The sequence below is a fragment of the Ahaetulla prasina genome, chromosome 1, assembly GCF_028640845.1.
Source record: "Ahaetulla prasina isolate Xishuangbanna chromosome 1, ASM2864084v1, whole genome shotgun sequence".
Classification (NCBI taxonomy): Eukaryota; Metazoa; Chordata; class Lepidosauria; order Squamata; family Colubridae; genus Ahaetulla; species Ahaetulla prasina.
Genome location: NC_080539.1, coordinates 366569865 through 366585041, shown reverse-complemented (window position 1 = coordinate 366585041; position 15177 = coordinate 366569865). Strand labels below are relative to the sequence as shown.

Sequence of the window (15177 nt, the reverse complement as noted above, 5' to 3'; positions counted from 1 at the left end):
TCTCGACCATTGACCAGAGACAAAAATCAGGTCCAGTGTGCCACCCCCGATGTGAGTGGGGCCATCCGCTACTTGAGTCAGGTCCAAGGCCGTCATGGAAGCCAAGAACTCCCGAGCTACCGTCGATGACGAGCCGGCAGATGGCAGGTTAAAGTCCCCCATGACTAAAAGTCTGGGGGTCTCCACCGCCACCCCAGCAAGCACCTCTAGGAGCTCGGGCAGGGCAGCTGTCACGCAGCAAGGAGCCAGGTACGCGACCAGCAAGCCCATCTGACATCTATGACCCCACCTCACAAAGAGGGATTCACACCCGGCTATCTGAGGTACAGTGGTCTCCCTCGGCTCTAGACTCTCTTTAATCACAACCGCCACCCCTCCACCCCTACCCTGGGCCCTCGGCTGATGGAATGCACGGAAACCCGGTGGGCACATCTCAACCAGGGGCACACCCCCTTCATTGCCCAACCAGGTCTCCGTAACGCCTATAATATCCACGGCACCCCCCTGAATTAGATCATGTATTAGGGGGGCCTTATTGGCCACGGACCGTGCGTTGCATAACATCAGACGAAGGCCCAGGCTCTGAGGGTCCTGACCATCCGGGGAACGGGTAAAGTTAGGGGGATCGGGGCACGCGATCGCCTGCATACATCGAACGCGTGACCCCCTATGTCGATACGATCCCCCCCTTCCGCCATATCTGCCCCTCCCACTTACCGTGCCAATAGACTCACCTCACACAAAGGAACACCTCCCCCATAACCTCCGAACCCATTTGATAATCGCCACGAGCATGCGCTGGAACTGGTTTCCTCCCGACGGGCTACCCCATCACCCGCCCTACCCTCCCACCCCTTAAAATGCCCTATCTAAAACCCCAAAGGCTCTTTCTTTCGCATGCCACCTCTGTGGGTCCCAAGACCCGTCATTGAGGCCGGCCCTTGGTAATGAGGGCCATTCCTGCGAGGCGGGGGCACCTCGCAGGCGCAGGAGTTCCTGTACAGCGTAACGCATAGAAAAGTACGAATCGGTGAGGGTGCTAAGATGGTAACATCCCAGATGGTAAGACATTAAAAGATGGATCCTCCAACGGATGTCTAGATGTCAAAGAGGACAAATAAAGCTGGAACCAGATGAAGATGATAAGCCTAAGCAAACAGACCGGCAGCCTCCATGGTAAACCTATGGAGAACGTTTCTACGAAAGGTCTTAACAAAGGTAGAAATGACTGTCAGTCCGTCAATCTGTTCATAGTCCAAAGTCCAATCCAGTCCAGTCCAGTCCAGTCCAAAAACCCGTGGGTAAAAATACCTGGCGACCCAACTTCGATGGTCAAAAGTCCGGGAGGGGGGGGGAAAGGCAAGCCATACAACAAGAGGCAGATGAACAAAGCACGATGTAAAGTGCCAAAAGTGCCAGAAGAGGGAGACAAACCATAGCCTTGCCTCCGGCCTCATCTCCGACCGCGGCCTCACCACGCCCGCCGCCGAAGGGGCCGCAGAACACTGGACGCCGCTGGACAGGCGCCTCACGGCCCACAAGGCCCCGCCAGGCGCAACAAAGCGCCGATGGAGCAGGCGGGCCCACGGACAGGCGAACGGGCCGGAATCCATGCCCCAGATAGAAACGGGCCGAAGTCCCATCGCCGCTGGAGTCGGCTGGAGCCGGGCCGAAATCAAGGCCGAAAATCGAGGCCTGCAATCCACACAGGCAGCAGCAGGCCTCCCTCGCCTCCCTCGCGTCCCCAAGATGGCCGCCACCAACCGGTCCGCCGCTCTTCCCTCGGCCCGCTCTCGGCTGCCGCACATCCGAGAAGGCCAAAAGACCTCTCCTGCGGCCGCCAAGCAGATGGCACAGCGTGCCGAGGGACAAGAGCAGTCCTGGTAGGTCATCCGGAGTCCTCCATTCGGGAAACAGTCCCCCACGCCGATCCGAGCTCCTCTAGAAAACCGCCATCCTTGCGCATGCGCAGAGCCTAAATATACAAATAGAATGAGACTATTGCCTTATACACTGTAAGCCGCCCTGAGTCTTCGGAGAAGGGCGGGATATAAATGTAAATTAAAAAAAAAAAATGAACCACTTGCCAAAGATCTGAATTTTGATCATGTGACCAAGGGGAAGCTGCAGTGGTCGTAAGTGTGAATTTTTTTCATAAGTCACCTTTTTTTTCAGTGCCATTGTAACTTTGAATGGTTTAAAAACTCTAAGCAAACTGTTGTAAGTTGAGGACTACCTGTATTTGTTTCTGATTATCTAAATATCTCTCCAAATTCTGTTAAGCATCCTTTCCAAAAGTAACACTTTACAATTTTGAGTATCTGTCTATGGAGATTCTCAGTCATCTGGGTCATAGTTGTCCCAAAGGTGCTTTTTCAAGAGGCAACTGGACTTTCTTGTTTTTTCTTTTGAAGACATTTCGCTTCTCATCCAAGAAGCTTCTTCAGCTCTGATTGGATGGTGGGGAATAGAAGGATTATATTCCTTGCAGACAGCTGGTCATTTGCATCCTTTCTGAGAGTCACTGACGCCACATGGAGGTTTTATCTGTGTCCTCAGGGTCACCTGGGTGTGGAACCATCTTGGAACTTCACAGTCCTTTCAGCAATCCCAATAGAATAGAATAGAATTTTTATTGGCCAAGTGTGATTGGACACACAAGGAATTTGTCTTGGTGCATATGCTCTCAGTGTGCATAAAAGAAAAGATACCTTCATCAAGGTACAACATTTACAACACAATTGATGATCAATATATCAATATAAATCATAAGGATTGCCAGCAACAAGTTATAGTCATACAGTCATAAGTGGAAGGAGATGAGTGATGGGAATGATGAGAAGATGAATAGTAGTGCAGATTCAGTAAATAGTCTGACAGTGTTGAGGGAATTATTTGTTTAGCAGAGTGATGGCCTTCGGGAAAAAACTGTTCTTGTGTCTAGTTGTTCTGGTATGCAGTGCTCTATAGCATCGTTTTGAGGGTAGGAGTTGAAACAGTTTATGTCCAGGATGTGAGGGATCTGTAAATATTTTCACGGCCCTCTTCTTGATTCGTGCAATATACAGGTCCTCAATGGAAGGCAGGTTGGTAGCATTTATTTTTTCTGCAGTTCTAATTATCCTCTGAAGTCTGTGTTTTTCTTGTTGGGTTGCAGAACCGAACCAGACAGTTATAGAGGTGCAAATGACAGACTCAATAATTCCTCTGTAGAATTGGATCAGCAGCTCCTTGGGCAGTTTGAGCTTACTGAGTTGGCGCAGAAAGAACATTCTTTGTTGTCTTTTGTTGGCAAGAAGGCTTCACACCCATTTGCACCTCTCACGTCACCCTGCGGAGACAGATAAACCTCCAAGTGCCCTCAACGACTCTCTAAAAAAGATGCAAGTGACCTTGCAAGGAATATAAATCATTCCATTCCCCAACATCTTTGGGACAACTTTGATTTTGTTAGCCAGTGGAGTTCTTGAGGCTGGGATTTGTACTAATCCCTGAGTCAAGGATATTTGATGTAACAGTGGAATTGTAGAGTGGATGGATCTTGTCTCTGCTGCATACCAATGGTGGGTTTCAATTTTTTTTTACTACCGGTTCTGTTGGTGTGGCTTGGTGGGTGTGGCATTGCTTGGTGGGCGTGGCTTGGTGGGCGTGGCAGGCGAAGGATACTGTTAAATCTCCATTCCCACCCCACTCCAGGGGAAGGATACTGTAAAATCTCCATTCCCTCCCTTACCAGCTGGGACTTGGGAGGCAGAGAATAAATGGGGGCGGGGCCAGTCAGAATTTTTATTACTGATCCTTCGAACTACTCAAAATTTCTGCTACCGGTTCTCCAGAACCGGTCAGAACCTGCTGAAACCCACCTCTGTTGCACACATGTACTTGGACCAGTGGTGGGATTCAAATAATTTAACAACCGGTTCTCTACCCTAATGACCAGCTGGTAGGTGTGGCTCAGTGGTCATGTGACCGTGTGGGCGTGGCCAACTTGACATCCCTCACGTTGATGGGCGCTTCGCCTTAGCTGTTACAATATAATAAGGGTTAAGCAGACAGGCAGTTTCTGTAAGCAGGGCAATAAAGATTAGGCTAGAAACAGTACCAGAAGGTTTCCTTCCTGCCTTCCCTACAGGATTACCCCTGTAAAGCGGAAAAAAAACAAAATAATATTTCTTCCAACAACCGGTTCTCTGAACTGCTTAGAAAGTTAATAACTGGTTCTCCCGAATAGGTGGGAACTGGCTGAATCCCACCGCTAACTTGGACACATTGTGAGCAGGAACCTGCGTGAACCTTTATCGCTGCTATTTGGAAATATTTGTTATTGTTGTGCTTGGTTACACAGTCATCCAGATGGTCAGACTGGATTTAACATTTTTATCAACCCATGGAGTCCTTCTCCAGGTTTAGGATAAACAGATGTTATTTGTTGGTGTTATAAGTATCATCACTGGATGTAAACTGTTCCAAATATTATTGTTGTTATTTGTATTGCTGTTAATCAATTTAATATCGCAACCCACTCTGAGATAGATTTGCTATATATTTAGATATGTTTAATGGACCAGCTTTCAGTGAATTTCATCTGTGTTTTGATGCTTGGCTTCTTTCCATATGAGAGAGAAAGCAATATTCCCGTTCTTCCTTTCGGGGCGGACCTTCTGGTTGAGAGATTTCGAATTAGAATTTATGGCTATATTTTGCTTCTGGTTTAGTTATCTTGATTCTTTGTGTTTTCTGCAATTGGATAGGAGGGCTAGTTGCCCTTCTTGCTTTGAGCTGCTAAATGAGGCCGCTCTAGCTACAAAGACTTTGTTGCTCCAATGACCCATTCACTTACATCTCTCTCTCCTCCCCTTCTGTCATCTATCCATCATCTATCTATCTATCTATCTAGATTAGATTAGATTAGATTAGATTAGATTAGATTAGATTAGAATTCTTTATCAGCCAAGTATGATTGTACACACAAGGAATTTGTCTTTGTGCATATGCTCTCAGTGTACATAAAAAGAGAAGATACATTCGTCAAGAATTGGAAGGTACAGCACTTAATGATAGTTATAGGATACAAATAAGCAATCAAATCACACTGGGAAACAATCAGTATAAATCATAAGAATACAAGCAACAAAGTTATAGTCATGCAGTCATAAGTGGAAAATGATGGGTGATACGAACGATGAGAAGATTAATAGTAATGCAGACTTAGTCAATAGTTTGACAGTGTTGAGGGAATTATTTGTTTAGCAGAGTGATGGCGTTCGGGAAAAAACTGTTCTTGAATCCAAAAAGTCAATTTATCCTTTTTCAGCAAAATCTGTCCACTTCACCAATCTTTCCTCCAATGCGGGTTAGTGTCGAATCTTCCTATCTCTCTGCATATAGTAAGCTCACTGTAATTATCATATATTGAAATAATCTTCCATAGTTTTTTTCTAAGTGTTTAGAGTCATTACATCCTAAAAGGATTTTTAAAAGTTCTATCTTCAATTGAATACAGGGAGTCCTTGACTTCTGACCACAATTGAGCCCACAATTTCTGTTGCTAAGTAAGACAATTGTTAAATTATTTTTTCCCCATTTTATGACCTTTCTTGCCATAGTTGTTAAGTGAATCACTGCAGTTACAGGCAGTCCTTGACAGTTCATTTAGTGACTGTTGGAAGTTACAGCATCACTGAAAAGAGTGATTATGATCGTTTTTCACACTTACGACCATTGTAGCATCTTCATGGTCATGTGATTTACATTCGGATGCTTGACAACTGACTCACATTTATGACGGTTGCAATGTCCCGGGGTCATGTGATCCCCTTTTGTGGCCTTCTGACACGCAAAGTCAATGAGGAAACCAAATTCACTTAACTGGTTCACGTAAAGAAAAACCATAAAATGGGGCAAAAATTTCTCACTTAACAACATAAATTTTAGGTTCAGTTGTGATGGTAAGTTGAGAACTGCCTGTATTAAGTTAGTAATATTGCTTGTTAAGGGAATCTGGCTTCCCCACTGGCTTTGCTTGTCAGAAGGTCGCAGGATCGCTTGATCCCAGGACACTGCAACCTTCACAAATACTGTTACCAAGCATTCCAATTTTGATCACTTGTCCACAAGATTCTGCAATAGCCGTAAGTATGAAAAACAGTCAGAAGTCACTTATTTTAGTCACTAAATGTATGGTTGTAAGTCAAAAACTATCTGTACTGATCTTTAGGTAAAGGTAAAGGTTCTCCTCGTACATATATGCTAGTCGTTCCTGACTCTAGGGGGCGATGCTCATCTCTGTTTCAAAGCCAAAGAGCCAGCGCTGTCTAAAGACGTCTCCGTGGTCATGTGGCCGGCATGACTCAACGCCAAAGGCGCAGGGAACACTGTTACCTTCCCACCAAAGATGCTCCCTATTTTTCTACTTGCATTTTTTACATGCTTTCGAACTGCTAGGTTGGCAGAAGCTGGGACAAGTAATGGGAGCTCACCCCGTTACGCGGCATTAGGGATTCGAACCGCTGAACTGCCAACCTTTCGATCGACAAGCTCAGCATCTTAGCCACTGAGTCACCGTGTCCCTTTACTGATCTTTAATATCCTCTATATCCACATCCATCTTGACTCTTTTGATCTTTCCTTCCAGACACCCCTAGAAAAAAAGACACAAAAACCAGCTGAAGTCATTTCACTAGATTTTTTTAAACTGTTCAGAGATGGTGATGATAACAATAATAATAGCAGGATGATGTTCTGCATAATATCTAAGCGTGAGGAAAGGATCTTCAACTCTCTGCCCACAGGAATTCTGGCAATAAAAATAGACGTGTTAAGAATAATGTTTTGCTTTTCCTCAGTGAAATGTTCGAGGACACAAAAATTGGATTGTTTGGGGAATTTATTGTTATCGTTATTAAAATGGATTGCCCCCCCCCCATCTCCACAGACTCTTGCTGATCAGTTATTGTCAGAAAGAGAATGGAAGATCAGATGAACTTGTAGTATACCCAAAATTCAATCTATATGAGCCGCGGTGGTGCAGTTGTTAGCGCGCAATACTGCAGACTACTTCTGCTGACTGCCGGCGGCCTGCACTTTGGTAGTTTGAATCCCACCAGGCTCAAGGTTGACTCGGCCTTCTATCCTTCCGAGGTGGGTAAAATGAGGATCCAGACTGCTTAGAGATGGCTGTGAAGCACTGTGAAGCGGTATATAAGTCTAAGTGCTATTGCTATATATGAAAAAACAGTGTTTCTCCACCTCAGCAATTGTAAGATGGGTGGACTTCAGCCCCCAAAATTCCCTAGCCAGCCACCCTGGCTAGGGGATTCTGGGAATGAAAGTCCACCCATCTTAAAGTTATTGAGGGAGAGGTAGTACTGCATTATACCTTCCAGATGTGATTGTTGGCCTGCCTTGATACGATCAATTGACTAATCAATACATTAATTAACATTGTAGCCCAGCAAATCAGAACTTTAACCCTGGACACTGGATTTTGCAACAAGGAAGCTTTTATTCTTTATTATTAACAAGTCTTGCTCCCCAAGGAAAGCTGGGTTATTACTTCTATAATAATAAGAAATAAGATAAGAAATATTTCCAAATATACTTCTATATGTCAGAACAAAAATGCAATTTGTTAGGGATGAGTAACAAACGGATAATAAGACCATGCTGCAGAAGAAATATATATCTTATGGTACACATATTAACGGCAGCGAGGTTGAATTGAAATTGGAAATGCAGAGAGAACCCACAGGAGGAAGAAATAATCAACAAAATATTGACCTGTGCAGAAATGGACAGGTTAACAATGGAGCGCAAAGACAAAGATGAATCGGAATTCTATGTAACCTGGAATACATTTTATAAACAGCTAGAGAAAAGGAGGAATGTAGGGATAGAGAATTAGAAACGAAGTGAAGGGGAGAAAAATAAATAAAATAATATTAGAAATATTAGATAGGAGTAAATAGGATTTGAATAGATAAGGGAATATGTATGTAACTGGATAGTGATTGAATGTACTAAAGGTATATATGGAATATGCATGATGTTATATTGTAATCTACACGAAAGAAAAAGTGTTAGAAAAGTTTGTACCAGACAAGTTGCACCATGTCTAATGTTTATAAATTGTATATTTAATAAAATTTATTTTAAAAAAAAAAGACCATGCTGCAGGGGCTCCCCCACCATGTTTTGATTTAAAAAAAATCCATTTAGAACAGGGGTCTGCAACCTGGAAACTTTAAGACTTGTGGACTTCAACTCCCAGAATCCCTCAGCCAGCAAAGCTGGCTGAGGGATTCTGGGAGTTAAAGCAGGGGTGAAATCCAGCAGGTTCTGACAGGTTCTGGAGAACCGGTAGCGGAAATTTTGAGTGGTTCAGAGAACTGGCAAATACCACCTCTGCTGGCCTCAGAGTGGGGTGGGAATGGAGATTATGCAATATCCTTCCTCCAGGAGGGGAGGGAATGGAGATTTTGCAATATCCTTCTCCCAGGAGGGGAGGGAATGCAGTATCCTTCCCCTGCCATGCCCACCAAGCCACACCCACAGAACCGGTAGGGAAAAATTTTGGATTTCACCCCTGAGTTAAAGTCCACAAGTCTTAAAGTTACTATGGTTGGAGACCCCTGATTTAGAAGCTTAAACAATGAATAAAAACAGCCCCAAACAGTTTCCATACGCAATCACGCCCAGCAGAGGAGAATAGAGATTTCGCCCACATTTAGGGATTGTCTCGTCACGAGAGCGAAAGCTGTACAAAGAATGAGGACAAAAAGACTGTCTGAGGTTTATTCAGATCGCTTTCTTGTTCTCACTTTTTTTGTATTTTGTTTTTAATTCTTCCCTTCTTCCCCAGGTGGTTTTGAAGCATCTGCAAGGCAAACTGGAGCAGGAAGCCAAAGTGATGGTGTCTTCAGGACAACTGGAGGTTTTAGACCAGCTAAAAGGTGAGTGAGAGGTTTATATCCTAAGGACTAACTTCAAGTCAGAAGTTACGATGAACATTCATTAATTGCACATCACCTGGACAGACTCCACCATGGTTCCAACTGGGACCCTGGGGGCATCCTAGGCAGAGGTGGTATTCAGCTGGTTCAGACCAATTTGGGTGAACTGGTAGCGGCAACTGTGGGCAATCCACCCCCCACCCTGGCATAATGCCGTTCTATTTAGTCACGTTTTTGAGGCTCGGCCAGAGGTGGGTTTCAGCGGGTTCTGATCAGTTCTGGAGAAAACTGGTAGCGGAAATTTTGAGTAGTTCGGAGAACCAGTAGTAAAAATTCTGACTGGCCCCACATACATCTGTTCTCAGCCTCCCGAGTCCCAGCTGATCGGGAGGGAATGGGGATTTTGCAGTAACCTTCCCCTGGAGTGGGGTGGAAATGGAGATTTTGCAGTATCCTTCCCCTGGAGTGGGGTGGGAATGGAGATTTTATAGTATCCTTCCCCTGCCACGCCCACCAAGCCGCACCTACAGAACCGGTAGTAAAAAAATTTGAAACCCACCACTGGGCTTGGCGCATGCGCAATAGGCACATGTGTGCGAAGCGAGCGTGTGCATGCATGGCGAATTGGTGGTAAGAATATGTGAAACTCACTGCTGATCCTAGACCAAGCTAAGTCCCAAAACAATAGAGTAGAGTAGTGTTTCTCAGCCTTGGCAGATATAAGATGTGTGGATCTTCACCTCCCATGCTGGCTGGGGATTTCTGGGAGTTGAAGTCCACACCAGAGGTAGGTTTCAGCAGGTTCTGACCAGTTCTGGAGAACCGGTAGCAGAAATGTTGAGTAGTTCGGAGAACTGGTAGTAAAAATTCTGACCAGTCCCACCCCCGCCCCCATCTATTCTCTGCCTCCCGAGTCACAGCTGATTCAGAGGAAATGGGGAGTTTGTAGTATCCTGGAGTGGGGTGGAGTGGAGATTTTACAGTATCCTTCCCCTGGAGTGGGGTGGGAATGGAGATTTTACAGTATCCTTCCCCTGCCACGCCCACCAAGCCACTCCCACCAAGCCATGCCACGCCCACCAAGCCACGCCCACCAAGCCATGCCACACCCACCAAGCCACATCCATAGAACCAGTAGTACAAAAATTTGAAACCCACCACTGGTCCACACATCTTAAAGTTGCCAAGGTTGAGAAACCAGAGTGGGGGTGTCAAACTCAAGTCCTGTGGGCCGCATCCAGCCCACGGGGTGCTTAGATCTGACCTGCATGGCCGGCCTGGAAACAGTGCGCAGCCTTCCCCCCCCCCCCCACAAGCTCCATTTTTGCTGGCAGAGGGCTATCAAAACAAACTAAAAACAAAGCAAAAGGAGAAATGTTTCCCCTTTTGCATTTGAGCATGCAAGAAGGGACAGGAAAGGAGAAAGGGAAAGAGAAAGAAAAAGAACGGAAGATGGGAAGAGAGCAAGGAAGGGAGAAAAAGGAAATAGGGGAAGGAAGAAGAAAGGAGAATGAAGAGGGAAGGAAAAAGAAGAAAAGGAAGGAAGGAGATTGTAAATGAGTTATTAAGTGAGTCTTGGGGTCATTGAGTTTGTCTGAAGGTTACTGATGGTGATTTACATGAGCCCAAGGCATTGCAACTGTCATAAAAACCAGCCAGTTGCCCAGCGCCTGAATTTGGATCCTGTAACCTCAGGGATGCTGCAAAGGGCCATATGTGTGAAAAACCGGTCATAAGTCACTTTTTTCCAGTCTCGTCGTAACTTCAAATGTTCCTAAATGAAGGGTTGTACCCTGTCCCCCCGAAAATAAGCCCCAACCGGAAAATAAGCCCTAGCATGATTTTTTAGGATATAAGCCCTACCCCCAAAATAAGCCCCAGTTAAGATCATCAGCAAGCGGAGGTGTTTAGTACTGTATTTCCCTCCAAAATACGACCTAACCGGAAAATAAGGCATAATGCATCTTTTGGAGCAAAAATTAATATAACACCTGGTCTTATTTTGGGGGCTTAGGGACATGGTGGCTCAGGGGCTAGGATGTTGAGCTTGTCGATCGAAAGGTTGGCAGCTCGGCGGTTCGAATCCCTAGTGCTGCCGTGTAACGGGGTGAGCTCCCATTACTTGTCCCAGCTTCTGCCAACCTAGCAGTTTCGAAAGCACGTAAAAATGCAAGTAGAAAAAATAGGGACCACCTTCAGTGGGAAGGTAACAACGTTCTGTGCGCCTTTGGCGTTGAGTCATGCCGGCCACATGACCACGGAGACGTCTTTGGACAGCGCTGGCTCTTCGGCTTTGAAATGGAGATGAGCAACGCCCCCTAGAGTCGGCAACGACTAGCACGTATGTGCGAGGGGAACCTTTACCTTTACCTTATTTTGGGGGGAAACACAGTAAGTCAAGGACTGCCTGGGAGATGGGGGGAAGGTGTCTGGTGGCTTAAACCAGGGGTCTCCAGCCTTAGTAACTTTAAGGCTTGTGGACTTCAACTCCCAGAATTCCTCAGCCAGCTTTGCTGGCTGAGGGATTCTGGGAGTTGAAGTCCACAAGTCTTAAAGTTTCCAAGGTTGGAGATCCCTGGCTTAAACTATCCTTATGGTGTCCTTTCATCGTTTTTCCCTCTTCCCTCAGCTCTGCAGATGGACATCACCAGTTTGTACAACCTGAAATTCCACCCTCCGGCCCTGCTTCCTGAGCCGGTCTACCAGGATCACAGCCCGGAGCAGAGCTTGTCCCATTCGGCTCTTCTCCAAAGGAAGGACAGCATGGGAGATCTGGGTCGGGCCACCATCCGTCTCTTGGAGGAGCTGGACAGGGAGAGGTGAAGTTGTTGGAAGTCTTGGGCGGACAAAAATAAATGCCCTGCTCATCTTCCTCTTTTTCTTCTCCTCCTCATGAAGATGAGTTCTTCATGAATTCAAGGGGAGCCGGTCTTCCTTTTAATGTGTTGCTAGGATCCAGCTGGATGCTCATGTGTGGCGGAAAAGAACTTTCAGTTTTTTCCTTGTTTTTATTTCCTTCGACCACATTCATATTTGTTTCTGTCCCTTCTCCTCTCTTCCTTCCTCCCCTCCCTCCTCTTCTTGCTTTCCAATGTACAATTGTAAGCCATCTTTTCTCTTCCTCCCAGGATCTATATGACTTTCCTTTCCTTTCCTTTCCTTTCCTTTCCTTTCCTTTCCTTTCCTTTCCTTTCCTTTCCTTTCCTTTCCTTTCCTTTCCTTCCTCCCTTCCCTTCCCTTCCCTTCCCCCAAATCTATATTAATCTGCTTTCATTCTTCCTCTTTCCCCCATCAACCATGGTAACTTGTCTCCTCTCACCCTCCTTCACTCTGTCCCTCCCTCCCTCCTTCCCTCCTCCCTCCCTTCCTCTATCTTTCCTTCCTCTTCTGTTTACCCTTCTTTCCTTTTCTTCCTTCCCCCCTTTTTTATTTCTATCCTTCCTTCCTCCCCCTCCCCCGTTCCTTTACATTGTCTTTCCTTCCTTCCTCTCTCCCTCCCTCCCTTCCGTCCTTCCTTCCTTCCTTCTTCTATCTTTCCTTCCTTCCTCTTCTGTTTACCCCTTTCCTTTTCTTCCTTTTCCCTTTTATTTCTATCCTTCCTCCCTCCCTCCTACCTCCATTCCTTTACATTGCCCTTCCTTCCTTCTTTCCTTCCTTCCTTCCTTCCGCTATCTTTCCTTCCTTCCTCTTCTGTTTACCCTTTTTTCCTTTTCTTCCTTCTCCCTTTTTTTATTTCAATCCTTCCTTCCTTCCTTCCTCCCCACTCCCTCCATTCCTTTACATTGCTCTTTTATTATTATTATTATTATTTATTAAATTTTTATACCGCCCTTCTCCCGAAGGACTCAGGGCTGTTTACAGCCATAATAAAAAACAACAGCAATATACACATAAAACCATAATTAAAAAACTTATTATACAAATGGCCGAATTAAAACATTTAAAATAAAACCCCGAATTATAAAATGTTAAAACATTAAAACTAATTAAAATCCTATTAAAATCCTATGCCAGTCCTGCGCGAACAAACAAATAGGTCTTCAGCTCTCAGCGGAAAGTCCGAAGGTCTGGCAGTTGCCGGAGTCCAGGGGGAAGTTCGTTCCAAAGGGTGGGAGCCCCCACAGAGAAGGCCCTCCCCCTGGGGGCTGCCAGCCGACATTGCTTGGCGGACAGCACCCTAAGAAATCCCTCTCTGTGTGAGCGTACAGGTCGGTGGGAGGTATTCGGTAACAGCAGGCGGTCCCGTAAGTACCCTGTCCCTAAGCCATGGAGCGCTTTAAAGGTAGTCACCAACACCTTGAAGTGCACCCGAAAGACCACAGGTAGCCAGTGCAGACTGCGCAGGAGAGGTGTTACATGGGAGCAACATGTGGCTCCCACTATCACCCGCGCAGCTGCATTCTGAACCAACTGGAGCCTCCGGGTACTCTTCAAGGGGAGCCCCATGTAGAGAGCATTACAGTAGTCCAAGCGAGAGGTAACCAGAGCATGAATGACCGTGCATAAGGCATCCCGGTCAAGGAAGGGGCGCAACTGGCGGACCAGGCGGACCTGGTAAAAAGCCCTCCTGGCAACGGTCGTCAAATGATCTTCGAAAGACAACCGTCCATCCAGGAGGACGCCCAAGTTGTGCACCCTTTCCACTGGGGCCAATGATTCGCGCCCAACAGTCAGCCGCGGCTGCAGCTGACTGTACCGGGGTGCCGGCATCCACAGCCACTCCGTCTTGGAGGGATTGAGTTTGAGCCTGTTTCTCCCCATCCAGACCCGTACAGCTTCCAAACACCGGGACAGTACTTCGACGGCTTCGTTGGGATGGCCTGGGGTGGAAAAGTACAGCTGCGTATCATCAGCGTACAGTTGGTACCTCACCCCAAAGCCATTGATGATCTCACCCAGTGGCTTCATATAGATGTTGAACAGGAGAGGCGAGAGAATCGTCCCCTGCGGCACCCCACATGTGAGGGGCCTCGCGGTCGATCTCTGCCCTCCTGCCAACACCGTCTGCGACCGATCAGAGAGATAGGAGGAGAACCACCGGTAAACGGTGCCTCCCACTCCCAAACTCCCTAACCGGTGCAGCAGGATACCATGGTCGATGGTATCAAAAGCCGCTGAGAGATCTAATAGGACCAGGGCAGAGGAACAACCCCTGTCCCTGTCCCTCCAGAGATCATCCACCAACGCAACCAAAGCCGTCTCCGTACTGTACCCGGGTCGGAAGCCAGACTGGAACAGGTCTAGATAGACAGATTCATCCAGGTATTGGGGAAATTGACGTGCCACCACACTCTCAACAACCTTCACCACAAAGCGAAGGTTGGAGACAGGACGATAATTTCCTAAAACAGCCAGGTCCAGGGAGGGCTTCTTGAGGAGGGGCCTCATCACCGCCTCTTTCAAGGCGGCGGGGAAAACACCCTCCATCAAAGAAGCATTTATAATCCCCTGGAGCCAGCCTCGTGTCACCTCCTGTGTGGCCAGCACCAACCAGGAGGGGCATGGGTCCAATAAACATGTGGTGGCATTCAACCGCCCCAACAACCTGTCCATGTCCTCGGGAGTCACAGGGTCAAATCCATCTCAAATAGTCTCAACAAGACGTGTCTCCAGCCCCTCACCTGGATCTACCCACTGTTGATCCAATCCGTCCCGAAGCTGAACGATTTTATCATATAGATAACCACTAAAATCCTCGGCACGGCCCTGTAAGGAGTCATCCCGCACCTCCTGATGAAGGAGGGAGCGGGTCACCCGAAACAGGGCTGCCAGGTGGTTATCTGCCGACGCAATGAGGGAGGAAACGTAAGAACGCTTCGCTTCCCTCAGTGCCACTAGGTAAGTCCTACTATAGGACCTAACTAGTGTCCGGTCAGCCTCGGAACGGCTGGATCTCCAGGCACTCTCTAGGCGTCTTCTCCGGCATTTCATCTCCCTCAGCCCCTCGGAGAACCAAGGGGCTGGTTGAGATCTGCGCCGGGTCAGAGGCCGCAAAGGCGCGACACGGTCTAAAGCGCCAGTCGCGGCCCATTCCCAGGCCGCAACTAACTCCTCAGCCGTGCCGTGGGCCAGATCCTCAGGAAGTGGCCCAAGCTCCATCAGGAACCTCTCCAGGTCCATCAGGCGCCTGGGATGGAACCAGCGTGTTGGTCCCGTCTCCCTGCGGTGTTGAGCGGCGGTCCAAAAGTCTAGACGAAGGAGAAAATGATCTGACCATGACAATGGC

The 15177-nt window shown here is 47.1% G+C and overlaps 2 protein-coding genes across 2 annotated transcripts in view; both read left to right on the top strand.

Annotated features, from left to right (window-relative positions):
* Nucleotides 1-15177, top strand: part of APC2 (APC regulator of WNT signaling pathway 2) — a 102718-nt gene that overhangs the window by 42784 nt on the left and 44757 nt on the right. Inside the window, exons 3-4 of the mRNA XM_058163491.1 lie at nt 8861-8951; nt 11581-11770. Coding sequence (XP_058019474.1) covers nt 8861-8951; nt 11581-11770 — 281 coding nt within the window. The remainder of the gene's footprint in view (nt 1-8860; nt 8952-11580; nt 11771-15177) is intronic.
* The window catches only part of TJP3 (tight junction protein 3), a 137173-nt gene continuing 122224 nt past the window's right edge, over nt 229-15177 (top strand). Inside the window, exon 1 of the mRNA XM_058163493.1 lies at nt 229-249. The gene's annotated coding sequence lies outside the window, so the exon portion shown is untranslated. The remainder of the gene's footprint in view (nt 250-15177) is intronic.